Source organism: Panthera pardus, unplaced genomic scaffold, assembly GCF_024362965.1.
Source record: "Panthera pardus isolate Hobbes unplaced genomic scaffold, ASM2436296v1 HiC_scaffold_22, whole genome shotgun sequence".
Lineage (NCBI taxonomy): Eukaryota > Metazoa > Chordata > Mammalia > Carnivora > Felidae > Panthera > Panthera pardus.
Window position 1 is genome coordinate 46,980,327 of NW_026526788.1, and position 24,021 is coordinate 47,004,347.

The 24,021-nt window shown below is 36.9% G+C and overlaps 1 protein-coding gene across 6 annotated transcripts in view; it reads right to left on the reverse strand.

Moving 5' to 3' along the window:
• Positions 1–6,491: 6,491 nt before the first annotated feature.
• The window catches only part of PARG (poly(ADP-ribose) glycohydrolase), a 134,035-nt gene continuing 116,505 nt past the window's right edge, over positions 6,492–24,021 (reverse strand). For 5 of the 6 annotated variants that reach the window (XM_053909696.1, XM_053909694.1, XM_053909697.1 and 2 more), the window contains 3 exons: positions 10,913–11,041; positions 10,066–10,228; positions 6,492–6,922 (listed from right to left, as the gene is read on the reverse strand). In XM_053909696.1, the coding sequence (XP_053765671.1) occupies positions 10,074–10,228; positions 10,913–11,041 (284 nt within the window). In that variant the 3' untranslated portion in view covers positions 6,492–6,922; positions 10,066–10,073. The remainder of the gene's footprint in view (positions 6,923–10,065; positions 10,229–10,912; positions 11,042–24,021) is intronic. The other variant, XM_053909695.1, reaches the window with a different exon arrangement.

The window sequence follows — 24,021 nt, forward strand, 5'->3', positions numbered from 1 at the left end:
TGTCAGGGAAAAATAATATATCTATATATTTATACATCTAGATATATAGATATACACACATATACCTTTCACTGTCACATTGCATTAGCTAAAACTTCCAGTCAGATGTGGAATACAAGTGGTGACAGGAGAGATCCTTGCCATGTTCCTGATCTTAGCAAGAAAGTTCCTCATTATTAAGTATGATATTAACTGTAGATTTTTGTTGTTGTATTTGAGTAAATTTCCCTGTATTCTTGGTTTGCTGCGAATGTTCATCTGGAATTGTCTTGGATTTTGTCAAATGCTTTTTCTGCATCTATTGCTATGAGCATATGACTTTTCTTCTTTAGCCTGTTGATGTGATAGATTTCATTAACTCAACCAGCCTTGCAAACTTGGGATAAATCCCACCTGGCCATAGTCTACTTGTATATGGTCTTTATTGCTGAATTGTATTTGCTAAAACTTTGAGGATTTTTGCCTCTATATTCATGAAGAACATTGGTCTGTAATTGTTTGTGTTTTTACTCTCTTTGTTGGTTTTGGTATCACGGTAATAAATTGGGGGGTTTCCCTCCTCTTCTATTTTCAGGAAGATATCGTATAGGCATGGTGTTAATTCTTTCTTAAACAGTTGATAGAATTCTCCAATGAAACCATTTGGATCTTAAGATTACTTTGTTAGATTTATAAAATTATAAATTCAATTCTCTTAATAGTTATATGGTTAAATAATATATTTTATATTGGATGAGTTCTAGTAGTTTCTATTTTTTGAGGAACTGCTTCATTTAAGCTAAGTTGCCCAATATACGTGTCGGTTATTTGCAGTATTCTATTATCCTTTTAATGTCTGCTGGGTCTGCAGTGATATCCCTTATTTCATTCTTCATATTAATAGTTTGAGTATTCCCCTATTTTTTCTTTCAGTTTTGTGAGAGGTTTGTCAATCTTTTGGATCATTTCAAAGAACCAGCTTTCTGTTTCATTTGAGTTTCTCTATTGATTTTTGATCTCATACTTCATTCAATTCTACTCTTCATTAATTTTTGCATTCCGCTTGAGTTTATATTGTCTTCCCTTAATTTCTTGGAACTTAGATTGATTTGAGATCTTTCCCTTTTTCTAATGTATACATTCAGTAACTTGAATTTTCCTTTCAGTACTGCTTTAGTTGTGTCCCACAAATTTCTATACATTTTTTTTTCATTCAGTTCAACATATTTTTCTTTTTTAATTTCCCTTGAGAACTAAATCCATGGGCTATTTAGAAGTGTGTTACTTCCTAAGTGTTTGGAATTTTTTCTTTACGTTATTGATTTCTAGTTGATTCCATTGCATCAGGGGACACATTTTATATGATTTCAATTCTTTTAAATCCCTTGAGGTTTGATTTTGGTCTAGGAATGTTCTTAGTATATATTCTATAGGTACTTGAAAAGATTGTGTATCTATAAGTGTCATTTAGATTTTGTTGACTGATGGGATAATGTAGTTGAGTTCTATATCTTCGCTGATTTTCTACCAAATTGTTCTATAATTGTTGAGAGGAGTTTTGAAGTCATTAACTGTAATTGTAGTTTTGTCTATTTCCCTTCGTTTCTGTCACTTTTTTTCACATATTTTGTGCATAAATATTTAGCATTGCTGTCTTATGGGTGGATTGACACTTTTATCATTATGTAATATCCCTCTGTCTCTAATACTCTTTCCTCTAAAGTCAACTTTGATATTAATATAGCTATGTCTGCTTTCGTTTGCAAGGTGTGTCTTGTATGCCATCCTTCAACTTTCAACCTACTTATTATATGTGAAGTGAATTTCTTATAGAAACATTGTTCATTTTTTGGGTCATATGGCTTTTTATCCACCCTGCCAATCTCATTTACATTTAATATCTTTATAGTTAATGTAACTATGATGTGTTAGTGTTTAAGTGTGCCATTATTTTTTATTTTCTGGCAGTTCTCTGTTTAACATTTTTGTTTTCTTTTCCTGCTTATTTGTAGGTTAATTGAGCATTTTTTAGAAGATTCCATTTTGATATATCTATAGTGTTTTTGAGTGTACTTCTTTCTATAGTCTTTTGAATAGTTGCTGTGGTATTACATTATAAATATATATCTTATCCAAGTCTATTGATGTCAACATTCTACCAGATTGAGTGAACTATAAAAACCTTGTCTCTATACTCCTTTACCTTCCCATTTATAATTGTCTTAATTATTCCCTGTACCTACATAAAAAACCACAATAGGTAGGTTTTATGTTTTACTTTAACAAATTTAACTTAGAAAACTGAAGTGTGTTGTATTTACCCATAGTTTTATTCTCTATGTTCTCCCTGATGTTCCAAAATTCCTTCTTTTATTATTCCCTTTTTGTTTTAAAATTTCCTTTAGTCATTCTTTGAAGGCAGATCTGCTGGAAACAAATTCTCTTAGTTTACTTTCATCTGAGAACATCTTGGTTTCTTCCTCATTCCTAAAAGATATTTTCCCTGGATATACAATTCTGCATTGACAGTTTTCTTTCAGCACTTGATAAGTATTGTGCTACTTCCTTCTGGCCTTTGTTGTGCCTAATGAGAAATTTGTCATTTGGTTTGTGTATGTCTTACAGTCTATGTGTCATTTTTTGCTGCTTTTGAGAAATTTTCTTTTTGATTTTCAGACGTTTCATTATGATGTGTTTTGGTGGGGATTTGGGGTTTTATCCTGTTTGGAGTTCACTGAGCTTCTTGGCTATCTTGCAAAATCTGGGATATTTTTAGAAATTATTTCTTCAAATATTTTATCACCCCCACCCTCTTCCTCTTCTCCTGATTTGGTTATATGCTATACATGTCCCTTGGGCTCTATTTATTTTTTCAGCCTATTTTCTCTCTCTTGTTCAGACTGGCTAATTTCTATTGCTGTATCATCAAATTCTCTCTTTCCTCTATTCCGCTGTTGAACTCATCCATGGAGTGTTTTTTAAATTATTATTAATTTCAGTTATTTTATCTTTTGGTTCTAAAATTTCCACTTGGGGGGTGCCTGGGTGGCTCAGTCACTTAAGCGGCTGACTAAAGCTCAGATCATGATCTCACTGTTTGTGAGTTCGAGCCCTGCATTGGGATCTGTGCTGACAGCTCAGAGCCTGGAGCCTGCTTCAGATTCTGTCTCCCTCTCTCTCTGCCCCTCCCCTGCTCGTGCTCTCTCAAAACTGAATAAATGTTAAGAATAAATAAAAAAATAAAATCTCCACTTGATTTTTCTTGTATCTTCTCTTTGTTGTGACTTTTTCATTTATATCAAGAGTGTTTGTAATTGTTTGTTAGAGCATTTTTATGACAAGCTGAGATCTTTCTGGACCTTGGAATAATAAGTGATATTTCATTGAAAGTTGAGCACTTTGGATATTATGTTATGAGATTCTGGATCTCATTAAATCTTGTTTTAGCCCTTCCCCCCGATACCACTCCAGTTGGGAAGCAAGGCACTGCCTCAATAGAGCCAAGTGAAGATGGAAGTATGGGGTTTCCTCTCTATTTTGAGTGACATACAGAGAGAAGGGAGGCTCCTTGGCACTCCTGGGAAGAAGTTGGAGTTCAGGCTCCACCATAGGCTATGGTGACATAATTCCGGCTTGGAAGGGGAGCACCTTGTATACTCACTTCCCCATGTATCCTCCACTGAATGCAGGATGGTGGGTGGAAGTGTGTGAGTGGCCTCACAGTTCTGAGAAGTGAAGAAAAGTCCTGACTCTGTTAGGCTTATTTGATCACTTAATGTGAAGGGGGAGGGCACCTAACAGCAAAGGGGAGTGGAGCCTCATTATTTCTAGGTGGAGGCAAAAGTCCAGTATCCTCATGTGTTCTCCACTCACACTGCACTGGGGAAAGAATCTCTTACAACCCACATGATTGAGGCACATTGTTAGAATCTGGAAAGGGTGGAAGTCTAGGCTCTACACATTATCATTGCAGGTACTGGCTCAGTTTTTTCTGTGGTGTTTGGCTAGAGTAGAGCAGTTATGACATAAAAGTTTTTTGTCTTGTTAGGCTGCCCCTTTCCTGGTCCTTTGGCTACAGAGAGCAGGCTTTTCTTGGGCCTTTCTTTACTTGCACTAAGAATTTCCAGGGAACTCACTACTGTATCGTTCCTTGGTTCCAAGGACTCCCTTAGCCAGTCTTGTCTTCTCTTCCACCTTTCAGTGTCCTCTTATGTTTGTTTTATGTATCACATTCAGGGTTTACAGCAGTACTTAGCAGAAAGAAAAGGGAAAAGTCTGTCTACTCCATATTTTGGAATAAGAAGGTCTTTCTCTATTATTAGTGTCAGGATACTGTGGTAATTAATGTTTTTTAGAAACATTGATTTACAGATGAAACAATGTCTGGGATTAACTTAAAAATAATTTGGGGGTGGGTAATGGGTAGAGAGACAAAGCAAATGAGATTAGCTATGAATTGGTAATTGTTGAAGATGGATGATGTATGTATGGAGATTCATTACTCTATTTTATATTTGTATATGTCGAAATTCTCCTTAAAAAGAAAACCATTTCCTGACCACCCAGTCTAAGTCATATTATAGGCTCTTATCTATGCTCTCCAATACAGTATAAATGTGATAAGAAGGACCAGTCTATCTTGGTCATAATTACAGCTCCAAAGCTTAAAAGTGACTGGCATAGAGTTGGCATTCAAATTACCATGTTTCCTCAAATATAAGATGCCACAGATGATAAAATACCTTTATTTTATGTATTAAAAAAACCCACAAGTTAAATTATGACATAGCATCAATTTTTAAAAGTATTTGAATTTCAGATGCTACAGTGTGGGGGAAAAATGCTCATTTTCTAATTAACGAAGTATGGCATTTGTAGAATAAAGACTCAGTGAGGTCAAGATAATGATGAAAATGCTTCACAAGTATTCAAGATGAGGGTATATTTCTGAAGGTTTAATCAATTTTGCAGTGAATGTATTTCTTCCCAAATATTGAAAATTTATGTCCTAGTTTATAGGTTATGGTTACAAACTTTAACAGAAAATCCAACATTCTGACATGATGGTCTCCACCCTTGCACCACCACGGATCCCTTTTATTATTTTATCCCCAAGGTCACCATATTTTGAAATATTTTGATATCAAGTAAAACTCATTCGCTAAGCTAATTTTCTTCATTTTTCATAGATTAAATGTGTAGTATTCAAACAGAGGTGATATAATCTCAGCTAAAATAAAAGAAACTTGACCTTTTACCTACCCTACATGGACTCACTACAGGGAAAAGTACATTTTCATTAGGAAATCTACCTTTTAGTTTCCAGTGCTACTTTCTCAGAATCCAAGAACTGAGATGGCAGGTGCTGGATGGCAGCTCCTGTATTAAGTCAAGAGAGGATACTAAGGTAGCCAGCCCATCTTAATGTTACACTGTAAGTTAGCCCATTTGTTTACACATTTCTCTGACACAGGAAACTGTGTAAAGGAGTTCAACGCTACAGTGAACTGACATGGTGCAGGGTCTATTCAAGTTTCTAAACTGACAGCACAAACATTCAATTGTTTTTTCTAGGATGAACTAGAACAGAGTAGTGAGAAGAAAATACAATCTGTGGAGTTTTAGATCACTTCCCCTTTGTGTGTCAACTTAGATCTGAGTGCAGAGGGCAAGTCATTCATCTTTGCACCCTGAGCAGAAACTTCAGTGGATACTCACAGAAGACACCTGTGTCTATGAATATGTGAATGGATGGAAGGACAGTGGTCCTCAGAACCTTCAAGACATCTTCCCAGACCCTGATTTGAGCTCTCTTAGAAGATGGGAATTAGGAAAAGGGAATGTACACCAGGAAACATTACCTTAGAAACCTGGAAGGGATGAAAAACTAATGCAGCCAGAATTCTCTTTACCTTTGGAAAGTTCCTCATGCCGGTGACTAACTCTACATTCTTAACACCTAATGTGGAATAACAAATCTATATGTAAAAATTTTCACCAAATGCTTAAGACACACTCTACAATTTTAAGAGACTCTTGTTTTTTTTAGTGTTTATTTATTTTTGGGAAGAGAGCCACAGAGAGAGTGAGTGCAAGCGGGGGAGGGGCAGAAAGAGAGGGGAACAGAGGATCTAAAGCAGGCTCCACGCTGACAGTAGAGAGACCAATGTGGGACTCGAACTCACAAACTGTGAGATCATGACCTGAGCCAAGGTCATATACTCAACTGACTGAGCCACCCAGGTGCCCCCAATTTTAAGAGACTCTTAATAATAGAGAACAAACTGAGGGTTGATGGAGGGAGGTGGGAGGGGATGGGCTAGATAGGTATTAAAGAGGGTATTTGTGATGAGCACTGGGTGTTGTATGTAAGTGATGAATCACTGAATTCTCCTCCTAAAACCAATATTGCACGGTATGCGAACTAAAATTTAAATAAAAAAATAAAATAAGAGCATGAACATGAACATCTTAAATGTAGCATAATTATTTGAGAAAAAAGAGGTAGTAACAAGGGGGTCAGAATTTCTTTATTCTCATCCTACAAAAATCATGTAAACAATAGCACAGAGCTCTCCTTATTCCCAAGTTCAAAATCATCATTACATGGTAACCCTATATTTAAAATAAACAGTCAGGGAAAATAAAACCAGTTATCAGGCAAACACAGCAGTTTTGGATGTCTTGTATGGGAAACTTTCTCCTTTGGAGGTTCAGTAGATCTGTGTGGGAATCTGATGATGGGGGACAAAGGACACTCTGTCATAGGCGCAGAGAACAGCGGTGGCTCAGTGGATTTTAGTAGTTTGTTCCAATAAGTATTCGTTCGGACCCCCTTCCAGCCCCCAAACAAGAACAGGATTATATATTTGAACTCAAGTGCCAGCAATGGCTGGTCTTTCCCTTACCTCCAAAAACAACGGATTGGAGCAGATCCACAAGCCTGAAAGAAGAAAGTACAGGACTTCTAAACTTTACTTATCATTAAAGCAGACATACTAGGATTCAGGTTTTCCTTACATCAGAAAAAAGCCATAAACATGCAGCCACACAGATTGGAAAAGACCAAAAAAAAAAAAACAAAACAAAAAACAAAACAAAACAAAAAAACAAAACAAAATAAAAAACAACCCCCCCCCCCCCAAAAAAAAAAAAACAGGCGAGAATCTATACAACTGCTTCTCTTCCTGTTGAAGTTTTTAAGAACGCAACCCAGCTAATTTTTGCTCCATCATATTCTTGCAGTGGGACAGCTTAATCAGTATTTGGTTTCCAAAGCAATAAATATTGGTTAAACACCTGGCAAGGCAATCATGAAGCCTGGTTAGATCTCCTTTCAATCTCCCCTTTGAGTACCAATTTGGGTCTGCCTGCCCTTAATGTCACTTCAACCAGCAAGAAAAGAAATAATTCTCTCAGAGATATTTTAATGCACCCCACTGATAACGTCATTCATTATGAAGAATAACTTATAGTAGGAACTTGGTAGAGAACAACAGTGTCAGAGCCTTTGCTCAGTCAGGTCTCTGCCAGAGATGATAGAGTAAGTTTCCTTTCACAAAGAACTTCTGGAGGTTGAGATGATGGTATTCCCTAACCTCTGGGCATCTGTTAGTCCATTGGAAAAATGTGCTAAAATATGCAAAGCAACTAGCACAGTATGTTATTACATACAGTAATACATACAGGAGGTGCTCCATAAATGTTTCCTGGTCAACTATAAAGACTGAAATTTATTGAGTACCAACTATGTGCCAGACCCCACGAACACTTCTTTATATACACTATTCCCTAATAAGTGCTAATAGCCCATTTTCTAGATGAGTTAAATAAGGCTCAAATATTAAATTTATTTAGAGAATTAGCAAGATACATGGCTAACACTGGAACCTAATTTGTCTGATTTAAAATCTCAAATTTTTTCCATGACTCCACATTGCTTCCTTAAACCGTTACTTCATTTCAGTGAGCTAGACAGAAAGTGTAAAGCAAGTGAGCTATATTAACAACATAAGAATTCTAAACTAAAAATACCATTTCATGCCTCAATAGATGAAAGGGAAGGTAAACAACATGAAGGAAACAATAAGCCCCCAATAAAAGAGAATAAAAAGGTGCAGTTAAATGTCTTAGAACAGACACATGTTAATTAGAAGTCTGATTTTTTCCCTCTTTTTATAGAGGGCATTCCTCCTGCCTCAAAAAATGGACATTAGTTCTCTTTACGTTCCCTTTGATTAAACTGTCCCAATCCCCGAATGTACTGGGACAGAGTGGGCAGGTCTTCTTCTTTGAAGGCCCTCAAAAGAGTGAGGCACTCAGGTAGATGGCCAAGTCACTAAGCCCGTTCATCAATAAGAGTTGAGTCTTAGAGTCTATGTTCTGGAATATTAGGCTGGGTGGTCTTACCTGGATTTAATGATTTCTCTACCACATGAACCATCCTATACTGCTCCTGTATTGTTTTAAAGAACTGTTCACTTAGTCTTGGAGCTGGGTAAGAGGAAAATGATATGGAGACAGAAAAAAGAAATGAAATATAACTATGAATGCTTAAACAAAGCTCAGAATGGGTTGGGAAGGAAAGAGAAGACTTTAGCATCAGTAGAAATAAAGCCAGACACCTTGGATTTAGGGAGATGTTTAAAAATCTTAGTACTATGGTAAAGAACTTCATTAATGACAAGTGGCTGCTGTCAGGTGCCAAATTCTGAATAAAAAGAGTTGCAGACATTGGCCACAGCCCCATATTTTCCTGCCAATACTGACACCAGGAGTTTGGACCATCTACCAAAATTCCTTACTACTAGGATTGGACCTCCAATAGCGTTTTCTGACAGTTGACTATAAACTGGAACTTCAACAGTAATAGGTTAGAACTATTTTAGAAATATGAATAAGTGCTTTGTGATTAAACTCTACTCTCAAAACAGAATTGACTTTTATTGAAACCTCTGAAAGACATTATTATTTGTTTGCCACCAGCTTTAAATGGATACAACTGTAAATAAATGATTTTAAACAGAGCCCCTGATAAAGCCTAAACCTAATCATTTCCTATAATTCCAGTTTTATTAGGGTGTTATGTGCTTGCAAACAGACACACTTAAAGAACATATATTTATATACATATAAAATATAGATGATATGGGAGTTTCTGACAAATGATTTGTTAATGAAAATTTATTAACTATGTAATCATTGAATACCAGAGAAACTTTAATATATACAAATCGTGTGAGTTCTCAGTTCCTAAACTTTGGTTATATGAATATGCCTCAAGCACCAGAGAACAAACAATAATTCTAATTTGAAAAGAAAAAAAATCCCAAGAAGCAAAAAAAGCCTTCAGCTCCCTTTGTTCTTTTCTTTTTAAAACGCCATTTGGGGAAACTCTTTTATTCTACATTTCCTTCCATCTTGGTCAGTTTCCAAAAAACAGTATTAATAAAAATTGAACAGGGAAAAAAGTATAGACAAACCATTTTAGATAAAGGTGATGTCTCAAAAGAACTATATCTGGAAATTATTCTGTCTTAAATACAAAATCGTTTTGACCTAGGAGATTTACATTATGTAACATGTATAAAAAAATCCTCAACTCTTAATTTTCAAAATTCAAAAACTCAGGCAACACAATCTTAACAAGAGTTGGGGGTGAAAGGCTTACAGGGAGATCTTTAGCAAACCCAGTTTAAAAAGTTCTTGGTTTTCAACTTCTTCCCTGGCATCTGCTAGCTGCAGAGGCAATGTGCATAATATATAGGCATCAAAAGAGACCTGATGGACTGAGCACAGCCCTTCATGGGATTTCACAGGAAATCTGATGGGCAAAAGAAAGAAAAGCTGAAGAATGAAGACTGAAATAGAAAAAAATGGAAACAAAATATATCTAAGCATATGTAAGTTAGGATGGAGGGGGCTTACATGTACAAACTGACAACTGCATATGTGTGGAAGGGACTGCATCCTTGCCCACAAACTGGATTATATACACATTTATATTAAATTAAGTCAGTTCGTATATTACACCTGACAATTCAAACAGGATGTTTCTGGTGAGAGGTGGAAGGAGGTTCTATTTACTCAGTTCCTCAGGCCCCAGTCCTCTGTCCTGGCTGGCTGGTGGTCTCTGTACAGGACTCCACGGCATGGTATATGAATGGATAAAGCTTGATGTCTGGTCCGGGGGTCGAACAGTTTCTGCATTCTTCGTTGTAATACCGTAGCAAGAGCTTATACACTTCTCCTGGAAAGTAAAGGCCAGACCAAAACCCCCATTAAGGTACAAAGGTGGATAAAACTACTAAAGAGCACTCTAGTTTTCTCTTAATCTAAAAAACATATGCTCATTTTTGGCTTTTGAAAATAGAGTATGAATTTCATATGCCTGGAAGGCTTTCCTGACATAAAGTTAAAAAAACAACAACACATAAGTACCTTAAAGAAACTACTTATTAGTTCATGATTACAACAGGCTATACATGGTACAGGTATATGTGGTGTATTGGCCACTTATCATTTTGGGAGTTTGTGGCAACTTTACTTCTACATTCAGTTCCCAGGGTAGCAAGGCCTTTCAGGCCCAGCTGAAATACAGAAATGAGCATGCTGTTATGTCTGATAAATATGACTCAGAGTGAGACCTCTTAGACCTAGACTTACCTTCCTACAGTATCCCTCTTTTAGTTTTCTATATGCATAAAAGTAAAAATGGATACTAAGCACGAGTTTCTTGGCCTTATTTTAATAAGCTGACATACTCATTCAAGATTGCAGATGAAACTTTGCCAGAAAAGGATTCTGCAGACGTTGCCCATCTAAGACTTTGTCTGCCTTTCTCAAAGTCATACTTTTATTTTTTCTTATCCACTTATCCTGGATGGTGGACAATCTATCTAGACACCAAGTGTCAAGACTATCTCCTACTTACCAACGGTTAGTTTCCTTTCAGTAAGGAAAGTGTGCATGTTGTAAATGTCTCTCATCAATTCTGAGTCCCCAAAGGTGAAATAAACCACATCTCGCTCAGCTACAGCAGCTGCCATTATCTGTATTAAGGCTGTAGCAAAGAGAAAACAACACAGCTATGTTATGACACTTTCCACCAAGACACATTTAGTTCTTTCAACCAGCTAAATTATAGCTAGTGTCCCATAGCTTTATCCTGAATTAAAGATTTATAAACCTAATATAATATACACATTATTAGAAATGGCAAATACAGATGGGTATAAATCATCTATCATGTGACTTTTCAGATATGCTGCTGAGAATATCATGAAGCCACAGAATTCCCACACAAGCACCTTTGTGGGGAAATAAATAAGGGAAGGTGCATCTAAGGCAGCACAATCAAGGCACTAAGTTGGTTGTATTTTTTTTTTCTTCTTATGTTAATCTGGAACTAAACTTTTTGTTTGCTTGCTTGATTTATTTTGTCTTATTACATAGTCACCAGTCTTTTGTATCAGATGAGTTTCTGTGAATTTTCCTGACCAATGCACTTGGGAGGTTCTAATGCTCTCATTAACCCTATAGCAAGCATTCTCAAAATGGGTTAGAGAGCACACCCTCATCCCTCCTGCACTCCCAATTACTACAGCAGAGAGGGAATGTTACTGAAAACATTGAACAGTAACTCTAGTTACTGCTGGAATGGGACATTCATTGAGAACCACTGTCCCCAGGAATCAGAGTTATAAATCACTGAGCCTGAAATATATTCCTAAAAATTAATTTCCTTTATTACCTTAATCTCAATAGACAAAACTTATTTTATTTTTCATTTAAAAAACTTTGAAGACTTTACTAATTTTAATTCCAGTATATTTAACAGATAGCATACAATATAGTGATTCATCAGTTCCATATATTATTCACTGTTCATCAAGATAAGTGTACTCTTGGGGCACCTGGGTGACTCAGTTAAGCGTCCAACTCTCTTTTTAAAAAATTTTTTAATGTTTATTTTAGAGAGAGAGAGAGAGAGAGAGAGAGAGAGCAAGCAGAGAGGAGAGGGAGACACAGAATCTGAAACAGGCTCCAGGCTCTGAGCTGTCAACACAGCTGAGCCACCCAGGCACCCCTAATCATCTAACTCTTCATATTAACTCAGGTTGTAATCTTGTGGTTATGAAATCAAGCCCAGCATTGGGATCCACTCTGAACTTGGGAGTCTGCTCGGGACTCTCTCTCTCCCATTCCCTCTACCTGTCCCTGACTCGCACTTTCTCTCAAAATAAATAAACTTTTGAAAAAAAAGAGGGAAGCCTGGGTGGCTCAGTCAGTTAAGTGTCCACCTCCTGATTTCGACTCAGGTCATGATCTCGCGGTTTGTGAGACTGAGCCCCACAGGCTCTGTGCTGACAGCAGCATAGCCTGCTTGGGATTCTCTCTCTCTTAAAATAAATAAACTTAAAAAAAGAAAGATAACTGTACTCTTAATCCCCTTCACCTATCTCACCCAACCTCCTCCCACTACCCCTCTGATAACAATCAGTTTATCCTCTATAATGAAGAGTCTGTTTTTTGGTTTGTCTCTTTTTTCCTCTTTGTTTTATTTCTTAAATTCCACATAAGAGTGAAATTATATGATATCTGTCTTTCTTGACTGGCTTATTTTGCTTAGCATTATACTCTATAGATCCAACCATGTTGCTGCAAATGGCAACATTTCATTCTTTTTTTTTTAATGGCTGAATAATATTATAAATATATACATACATACATATACATATACATCTTCTTTACCTAGGATACTTGAGCTGTTTCCATAGTTTGGCTATTATAAATAATGCTGCAAAAAACATAGGGATGCATATATACCTTTGAATTAGTGCTTCCGTATTTTTTGAGTAAATAACCAGTACTGTAATCACTGGATCGTAAGGTAGTTCTATTTTTAATTTTTTGAGAAACCTCCATACTGTCTTCCACAGTGCCCATACTAGTTTGCGTTCCCACCAACAGTGCTTGAGGGTTCCTTTTTCTCCACATTTTCACCAACACTTGTTTGTTTTTTATTTTAGCTGTTCAGACAGATGTGAGGTGATATCTCACTGTGGTTTTTATTTGTGTTTCCCTGATGATGGGTAATGTTGAGCATCTTTTTATGTGTCTTTTGGCCATCTGAAGGTCTTTGGAGAAACGTCAATAGACAAAATGTATTTTAGATAACAGTAAAACTGAATATAGGTATAATAAATGCTTTTCACTAGTTACATATTTTTTCCTTCATAAAAGGGGAGATGGGAATCAAACTAAAACACTTTGGAAAACAACTTCTGTAGTTTTGATTTTTGAGAGTATGTTAAAATTCTTATATTCAAAAAAAAAATTAAAATAGGAATGGGAATGGAAAGGAGCCTATAACTGTAAACAAACAAAAACAAATAGCCTAATTTTATTTCAAAAGAATAACATAACTTCACTGAAGGGAAAAGAACAAGGAAAGGATGGAAAAAAGAAATAACTAATCCAAGTAACTTATGAACATAATATATGACTAATATACTGCCAGTCTTGGGCAAGGAGAAAAGAATTACAAACAAATCCCAATTCTTTTTACTAGGTTTGCTTACCATAGTAGTTCAAGCAAAACAATTTTGAAACTAGTTTTGAATATATTACAGGATTGAGCAAATGAGTAAATGTGTTGATAGTGTTGGGAGCTGGGGTCATTACCATGACAGAGGGGACACACAGACATGGAATATGGGAAGACAAAAGTAACTGTGGAGATGGATTGAAACAGAAGGCACTACTGTGTACTCACAGACTTGTAAAATACATACATTTGTGTGTGTGTGTGCGTGTGCATTCTTAGCCTTGTCTGCTAAAATGCTTTAAAAGAAGACACCCCAGCAGCAATGAGCACATCTAGTGCCCAGATATTGATCTCTAATACCATTCCCCTTTAATTTTTTTAATATTTATTTTTATTTTTGAGAGAGAGAGAGAGAGAGAGAGCGAGCACGCATGACTTGGGGGGGTGGATCAGAGACAGAGAGGAAGACACAGAATCTGACACAGACTCCACGTTCTGAGCTGTCAGCACAGAGCCCGATGCGGTGCTTGAAATTATGAACCACAAGATCATGACCTGAGCTGAAGTTGGATGCTTAACAGACTGAGCCAGCCAGGCACCCCTTTAAAAGAAGACAGCCCAGCAGCATTGAGCACATCTAGTGCCCAGATCTTTGTCTCTAATACCATTCCCCCTTTAAAGGAGCTGGATTCCTCAGGGAAATGCCTGATTCCATGGTTAGGACAGGATAGGTACAAGATAAGCCCAGGATATTTTGTTGTACCAGAAAGTAAAGAAAGTGATCAGGATACAGGAGTCAGTTTGAAGGAGTTCCCACCAGCCAAATCTGGACAAGCTAGGCACCAAAATATTAAGTATAGTGAATAAATTGCAAACCACTGAAAAAGTATGAATTGAGTCCACATATAATAAATAGATAATATACAATAAATAAATGGAGAAAAAGAATGAGGGGCTCTTGCTCACTGGAGAACGTCAAAGATTAAATGGTAAGCATGGAGGAAGTGATAGCACAGGATAATCCTCCTTTGCAACCATCATGGTAAAGATTGGATCAGGCAAAAATCAGTAAAAATACCAAATCTAATGGAAATTTTGTCTTAAAGCGTCTTCCCACAAATTGCTTATTAGCTACAAGGGAGAGGAAAAAACTCAGTATCTGTACAGTGGAGAAATCAGACAACACCTTGACTGGGTAATCAAAAATAGCATCACCAATGGGGTCAGATGGCCATCAGGTGCCTCTATCACATATGCAGTGCTGACTGAGAATGTATAACTTCAACCTAATTATGAGGAAACAGCAAACTCTTTATTTTTTATTCTTTAATTCTTTTATTCTTTAAATATGTCAATGTCATAAAAGACAAAGAAAGGCTATAGAAATACTCCGAATTCAAAAAGAGGCTAAAAGACATGACAACTGAAGGCAATACCTGACCCTGGACCCTGTATTGGAGGGCAAGAAGGATATAAAGGGTTTTTACGAGGGCACCTGACAGAATTGGAACATAGATGACAGAGTAGATAAAAATATTCTATCAATGTTCATTTATGAGTTTAATAACTGTAATGTGTTAATATAAGAAAATATTTTATTCTTAGGAAACACACACTGAAGAATTTAGGAAAAGGAGCATAAAGTGCATAAATAACTTAAGCGCAAATGGTTAAGAAAAATTGTGCATGTGTTCATATATATAAACGTCCATATATGTACACACACACACACACACAGGGGTATTTATTTTTCCTTTTGTAACTTTGTATATATGAAACTATGTTCAAATAAAAAGTTTTAAGAATTACGTAAGAAGGAAAAATATATTTAAGTTGAACTAGTAAACTTGACATAGTTGAGTATTCCCAAATTTGGGAAAGAATCTAAGACTTTATAATACACGTGAGATTCTAAAACACCAAAGTATTTCCTAATTTCCAAACTAATATTTATTGAGTATCCACAACGTGAGGTGCCATTACTAGGCCTCATTAATCTTGGAGTATTGAAAGTAATTAATCTCAAATAGAGATAAGTTTTAATTAAAACTACTCAACCAATTTATGCATGTGTTAAAGCTTCGGTACACTCGATTTTAAAAGGTTCCTAATTAACCTAAACTACATATAAAAATGGAAAAATGAATTGTCATTTTCCTCTACCATGAAGTACCATGTCTTACCTTCTAGTTTGAATGAAAATTTGGCTTTAAGTATTTCCTATTTATTTTTTTTTTTTAAATTTTTTTTCAACGTTTTTTATTTATTTTTGGGACAGAGAGAGACAGAGCATGAACGGGGGAGGGGCAGTGAGAGAGGGAGACACAGAATCGGAAACAGGCTCCAGGCTCCGAGCCATCAGCCCAGAGCCCGACGCGGGGCTCGAACTCACGGACCGCGAGATCGTGACCTGGCTGAAGTCGGACGCTCAACCGACTGCGCCACCCAGGCGCCCCTAAGTATTTCCTATTTAAAAAAAGAGAGAGAGATCCAAAGAGAAACACTTTTAGTCTTATTTTCTCCTTATATACAGAACTACTAGATCACTGGTCATTTGACCCTTAAGAAAATGAAATATGAATAAAAAAACTTTCACAATTTATCTCCCTATAGAATTTATTTTAAAAATGCTGGAGCTAAGCTTGACAGAGCTACCAAAAAAAAAAGGCCAGATCATGGGGCGCCTGGGTGGCTCAGTCGGTTGAACGTCCGACTTCGGCTCAGGTCATGATCTCACAGCTCGTGAGTTTGAGCCCCGTGTCGGGCTCTGTGCTGTCAGCTCAGAGCATGGATTCAGATTCTGTGCCTCCCTCTCTCTCTGCCCCTAACCCACTCACATTCTGTCTCTGTCTCTCTCAAAAATAAATAAACATTAAAAAAAAAAAAAAAAAAAAAAAGGCCAGATCTTAATAAGAGAAACCCATTCTCACCACATTTTTCGTTTCACATCCATTTCTATTTGGGTACACACTGCAATCTGAGCATGTGCCAGACAGTTTGGGACTACAGACTGGAGACCTGAGTTCAGTCCTTACCCATCTGCTAGCTATCTAGGATCTATGACTTTGGTCAACTCACTTAACTCCCTTGCCTGCATTTTTCCCAGCTATGCTATGAAGGAGTTAGATCAGACGATCCCTAAAGACTCTTTCAGAGCGTAGAATTCCATAATCCCTGCTATAATTTTTCTCCTTGCACTGGATATTAGACTATAAATATACAAGTGAAATTTTCAGAAATATAATCTTGACTCTATATATCAGTAATCACTAACAAAAGATAATTTTAAACAGAACTGTTTTCAGACCTTATTATGTACAAAATCCTCAGGAACTTTGCAAATCTAAATAATTAAGTCTCATGATTTAGGTGAATTCTCTTGCATCACAAGTTAGATGAGAATAAATCACAAGTCTAATAGGGTATGTGGACTGATTCCAAGTATGATATAAAAGCATCAAATTCTAACTTCAAGCACAACTAGGTGCCAAAATAATCACTTAAATTAACCTGCAGGGAGCTGGGTTTTAATTTTCTTTTTGGCATCGATGTTAAGCTATGAAGAAAATTCAAATAAATATAAATGACATCAAAAAGCAATTCATAAGGTCCTCTTGCAACAAATGAACCAAACCAAAAATGAGTAAAATGATGGATATGCATACCACAGGTGTGGTTTGAGGCCATCAGCATGTAATATTAGTAACAACTGCTACCACCAAGTTCTTAAACATGCTGAATGGTTCTAGCGGCTTTAAAAAGCACAAACTCAAGACTTACAAGAATTAACTCAGTTAATCCTTACAAAAACTGAATAAGGTAAATGTAAGTATTACATCCATTTTGAAAATAAGGCAATATAGGTATCAAAAGGTTTAAGCAGTTTGTCTAGGGTCACAGACCAAAAAGCAGTGGATCTGAGGGTTGAACCCTGGCAGTCTTGACTCAGACGCACTCCCTCAACCACTACTCTGCAAACCTGTCATGCCAAGTCATTCTGCTCTACTCCAAGCAACATACCATGTGCCAGTCCGAAGAATTTCCTCATGTTGTTTACATTATTTAAGTGCATGCTGGCAAATAAACCAAATAGTATAGATTTGAAAGTGTTGCTGATGTTTTTCTAATGAAACCCAAGGTGTTTTTGTGCTCTCACACCCAGTTACACTGAAAGCTCAAGGCTTTTTGCTCACTCTTTTCAGCCAACTCTTATTCTGTAATTGAGGTCTTGTTCTCTGGCTACTGTTTTTAATCAACATCACCGGCAACTTTCACCCCCCCCCCCCCCCCCCCCCCCCGCCACCTGAATATTACTAAAGGCCCCATCGTTGATCCTTCCACCTGCTTTAAATGCACTCTCTCTTCAAGAATTCAACCATCTCTAGAATGGCAAATCCCAAATCCAGATCCAGATTCAGAATTTGTGGCCAATGAAGATTAAACAGCAAGAGTGCAGACACTGGGCTCTAGGGCATCAACCCTGGTTTGTATCCTAACATTGCTGCATGCTATCCTTGTGACATTGGGCTACTTACCTCTCTCTGCCTTGACTATTTCACCTATAAAGATAAAAATAAAGCTTACCTAATACATTGTTATGAGCTAATATATGTAAGGAAAGCACTTAGTATAACAATTTCTGGAACATAGAATGTTTGTAGGCATTCTCAACTAACAACAACGACGATACAACGACAACAACATACTGGTTTTTGCGAAAGGCCAAATGTGAATTTTGATTCTGACTCCTACTAGGTCTCTCTTTGGGCTTTTTTACTAGCCTCTTTTTGAACCTTGGTTTCCTTATCTTAAAAATGTGGCTACAAATTGAAGGGTAACCATGCAAACTAAAGGAGAGAATGTAGTCTTTCTTAAACATGGCTGATCATCAGTATCTCCCAGACAGTTAAAATTTCCCAAAGCCATTTCCCAGATCCACTAACTAAGTGGCATCTCTGAGGTGCTGATGACAACCATTCCACTCACTCTAGACACCTTGAATGCATTATCATGTACAAGACCCCATTCTAGACACTGGGCCCATAGAAGAGGACAATGTAGAAGTGTTAAGAAAGGAATATTCTTATTCAAGTGTGTAAGAGCAAAAGGCTGAGAAAGAAATGGAGTGTGGTGTGTTCTGACAGAAGGAAGCAAGGTGATAAGAAGCCTGTGGTAAGAAAAACTGAACTGAACTGGCCCATATTTCTATTCTAACCTTCCATTTTTTATTGACAGTCACCTCTTCCCCAGTTCTACAAACAGACCTCCCACAAACCCCAGCCAGAGGGATAGGCTGGGCCAACGATAGCATGGTAGAAAATGATTTCTCAGAACTGTCCAGGTTTTCCTATCTTTTCTAGATCAATGATTTTTCTGGAGTTTAGCTATCTTGATTCCAAAATAGCAAAACAACCAGTAAACACATTATTTAAGTTTGGTGTCAATGGGATATAAGGTATGAAGGAAAATAAATTTACAAAAAGTTTATATAATTTCAGAGAAATTTTCATTTAATATAAATATGCAATAAAAATCAACTGAGGGGCACCTGGGTGGCTTAGTCGATTAGGCGTCTGACTTCGGCTCAGGTAATGATCTCACGGCTTATGGGTTTGAGCCCTGCATCAGGCTCTGTGCTGATAGCTCAGAGCCTAGAGCCTGCTTCGGATTCTGTGTCTCCCTCTCTCTCTCTGCCTCTCCCCAGCTTGTGTTCTCTCTCTCTCAATAATAAATAAACTTAAAAAAATAAAAAAAAATCAACTGAAAAACTTCTGAATCTCACTGGGCATGTGTCCAGTGTTTACTGACTTGCTGACTACAATGATTTGGTTCAAGAGATAGGAAAGTGATCTAAGTTGGCCCAATTTTTAAATGGAGGAGTTCTCCTTTCCACTAGGGTCACTCAGGTGCAGTACTGTAAACCTGGAGCTGTTTGGTCTCCAGCTCCTGCCATGGAGAGATAACCAATGGAAATAGAAGAGAATGAAGCTATCATCTTCAGAGAAGCAGGCATTGGAGAAACCAACACACAAGAGGAAGTGCCTGATCCTAGGACCCAGTAATCCCTGAGGCCAAATCTACCCAGTCTTTCTCTGCCATATCAGTAGACAGTGGCCATTCAGGCTTAAGTGATTAGGTAGATTAGCGTATCTTAAAACTAAAGAATCCTAATACAGAACTTGGTTGCAGTGTTGGCAGTTGGGTATAGGTAGGACAGGAAGGAGGATCTTTGTGGAATAGTTAACACTAGAGTACTGTCTTTTTTTTTTTTTTTAATGTTTATTTATTTTTGACAGAGACGGAGACAGAATGCGAGTAGGGAAGGGGCAGAGAGAGAGGGAGACACAGAATCCGAAGCAGGCTCCAGGCTCTGAGCTGTCAGCACACGGGGCTCAAACCCACAAGCTGTGAGATCATGACCTAAGCCGAAGTCAGACGCTCACCCGACTGAGCTACCCAGGTGCCCCAGTCTTTTTCTTTTCTTTTTAAATATTTATTCATTTTTGTGAGATGGAGAGAGACAGAGCGTTACCAGGGGAGGGGCAGAGAGAGGGAGACACAGAATCTGAAGCAGGCTCCAGGCTGTCAGCCCAGACCCTGATGCAGGGCTTGAACCCACGAACCTCAAGATCATGACCTGAGCCGAAGTCGGACACTTAACCGAATGAGCCACTCAAGCACCCCTAGAGTGCAGTCTTAAAGGAATATAGGGAATTAGGCAGATGCTAATAGGCAATTTCAGAAGAATGTGCAAAACCCTAGATTAATGAAAGGCATACAGGGTTGTTGAATAAATTTGTTAAAGAGAAATTCCTTGAGCATATTTTATTTGCAAATCACTTTTAGGTAGCGAACGTAGGGAATGGGTATAGAAAAGAAAATACACAAGAGTACAACATCAAGATACCTTTAATTACAGTAAACTAGCAAAGGCATAATTTTCTCAAGTCAGGTAACACAGTATGGAGAGATATAAAAAATAAACATTGAAGGAAATGGAAGGAGGAATTGACAAAAATGTAATAGAACTTTAGAGTACCACTCAATACCTTCACAAAGCAAGCAGACAAAATTAGAGGGATACAGGGTCTGAGCTAATAAGTATAGAAGCTCATAGACATAGAATAAGTTCTACATCATTCAGAGACATCTTTTCATGTACCAATATAGCATCTACAACAACTGTTATGCCACCAAGAGTAGCTCCAAAAAAAAAAATTTAAAAATAATAGGTAAAAGAGGGGAGCCTGGGTGGCTCAGTTAGTTAAGCCATCCAACTTCAGCTTAGGTTATGATCTCACAGTTCGTGGGTTCGAGCCCCACGTCAGGCTCTGTGTTGACAGCTAGGGGCCGGGAGCCTGCTTTGGATTCTGTGTCTCCATCTCTCTCTGCCCCTCCCCCAACTCATGCTCCGTCTCTCTCTCTCTCAAAAATAAATTTTTTTTAAAAAAAGAGGTAAAGAAACCATTTTTTTTTAAACCAACCATTTCAAAATGGTTTTAAATTATCTCCTAAAAATCTCATGGATATCTGGTGGTACCCTTAGAGCAGAAGCCCACTTCAGTCTCTAACTGAGATGGGATGAATAAAGTCACAAAAAGAAGCTACTTCTAACAATGAAAAAATGCCAAGTAACCTACAGAATCTTACACTCTTCCTGAGTCTACTAGAGAGCTGTGTTGTTGCAAGGCAATCAAAGTATGACAACCCCCTCCAAGAAGATACAAAACAAACTATGATCTTTGAAAGAGCACAGGAGACAGAGGTAAGCACCATACAAATGGGTAAGAATAAAACAGCTAAAACTTTAACATAAAATTTAAAAGCCAAGTGTAGACTGGGGGGTTATTTTGGAATAATCAGGAGCCCGAGAAATAGAGAGTTCACACTCACTCAAAAGCTCTTTTTCATAGGCTTCCACAGGGTGCTCAGAAAGATGAAGGGCCAGGAGGAGGACAGAGAGAGCCCACATGGTAGCACAGGCACGCAGGAGATGACTGGCTGCTGGTGGGCGAAGGGCACCAAACCCCTCCCTCTTCCCCATGTCCCTTCTTTTCTACCCTCTAGTTCTAGGGACATGGGCTGCTCTGGGGCAGAAAGTTGTTAGTAAATGTCTGTTGAATGAATGAATATATGAAAAATATTATCTTAACAGTTGTCAGCAGAATGTATAATGAAAACAGTTCAAAATTAAATTGTTGTAAATTGCAATCCTCCCGTATAGTTAGGCAGAAAGCATATTAACAAATATTTAGTCTTATTGCTAATAAAAGAAATAGAAGTTTAAGGATCTGCATATGCCCATGTTTGCTCTCCATGGTTTTTTTTTAAAAACTATCCTTCCTTCCTTCTTTCTCTATTAAGGTAGGGATAAGCATCTGATGGTTCAAAGAGTCTTCCTAAAAGGTTTGGTAAGACCTAGGGACAGATAAAGATGGCCAGTCAAGAAAAAGTTAATATTGGCTGTGTCTTTATCTGCTCTCAAAGGGTTTTAGCTTTCCAACTTTTCTAACCTTGTATCATCTCTCAATACTCTCAAGTGGACCATAGCTTCTTGATTCCTTTCTATGCACCTGCTCTACCTCCCTAATACCAGGTCATTAGCAAACATCTCTTTATTGGTACTCTCTTCTTTTGGAGATTCATCTAGGATTTAAATGCCCGCTTTGCCCATGTCTACTATGTGACTGATGAGAAAGTGAGCTTATAAAAGAGGAGTTTATAATGTCTTGATTGCTGTTTTTCTTAACTGAGATATAACTGCCATATAAAATTATGTAAGTTTTCAAATATACACTATGATGATTTGGTATTTGTACATATTAAGAAATGATTATCACAATAAGTATAGTTAACACCCATCACCACACAGTTACAAGATTATTTTTACTTGTGATGAGAACTTTCAACATCTACTCTTTAAGCAATTTTCCAATATGCAATACAGTTATTACTAATTATAGTCACAATGTTATACATTATATCCCCATGATTTATTCATTTTATAACTGGATGTTTGTACATTCTAATCCCTTTCACCCATTTCACCCACCCCCATACCCCACCTCTGGAAACCACCAATCTGTTCCCTGTATCTATGAGCTAGGTGTTTTGTTTTTGTTTTTGTTTTTAATATTCCACATAAAAGTGAGATATACACTATTTGCCTTTTTCTCTCTCACTTATTTCACTTAACATAAAAATGCCTTCAAGGTCTATCCACGTCGTCAGAAAAATTTTTAGTAAGACTTTTTGTTACAGAAACAATATAAGCTTAAAACAGAAAAGTACAAATTAAAAAAAAAAAATCTATATCACTCACCTAGAGACAACCATAGCTAATCTTTGCACATAAACAGATGAACACAGAGAATCTCAAATTTGTGATATTTTATATTTATCATTTGATTTTCAGAACTGTTTATAATACATATACTATGTATTTCCCCCATTCGGCAGTATTCTAAAAACATACTTCCATGTCGGCAGTTGTATTTCTGCAATAGTTCCAATGTCTACATAATATTTCGTTACATAGATGTACCACAGTATCTTTCTTTTCAAAATCAGTTTCAGTAAACAATTCCCCACTAAAGGATAAATAACTACTTCTAATTTTTATGATTATTCAAGTGAATGAAGGAGAGGGAATTGTCAAAAGGTCACTGTTAAGTTTAAATCTCAATAATTGGGAAAATGAACTACATAATGAAACTCTTTGAATACTATGCTTGGTACTCACCAAGGGGAAACAAAACTGTAATCGGAGAAAAATATTTTTATGCCACAAAGAAAAGAAAGGAAAGGAAGACATTTATAAAGCTTCTCAAATTGTCCATCACAAATGACCAAAGCTTATGGCAGACCTGGTTTTTTGGATTGATGATACGAATCTACTCATTCATTTTACTTCACAGAAAAACAGCAAAATCGTCTGTCATAAGATCAATAAGCCCAGAATGAAAAACAGGTTTCCTCAAATTGAGGATGATAAATAATTTCATAAAACCTAAAAATTCTTTCTTCTATAGATTTTCAAAACACTGAAAATAATAACATGCAGGTTTTGTTTTTGATTATGAAAAAAATGTGGGTGAAAGCCTTTAGAATGAAGGAAAAGATTTCTCTAAGCATGCCACAAATATGTAAACACATAAAAATTAAGTCCACGTGACAACAACCCAACAGGCTGAAATAAATGAAAAAATACCTGCAACATAATATAACAATTAATGATATTTCTTTTTTTTTTTTATTTTATTTTTAAGTAATCTCTACACCCAACATGGGGCTCGAACTCATGACCCCAAGGATCAAGAGTCCCATGCTCTTCTGACCGAACCAGCCAGATGCCCCAATACTTCCTAATATACAAAGAGTTATTACTATCAATTGAAAAGTCAAAACTATTTCCAAAGAGCTAAATGGGCAGAAGAGTGAAAAAAACAATTCACAAAGCAAATAAAAATGGTCAATAAACATATAAAAACTGT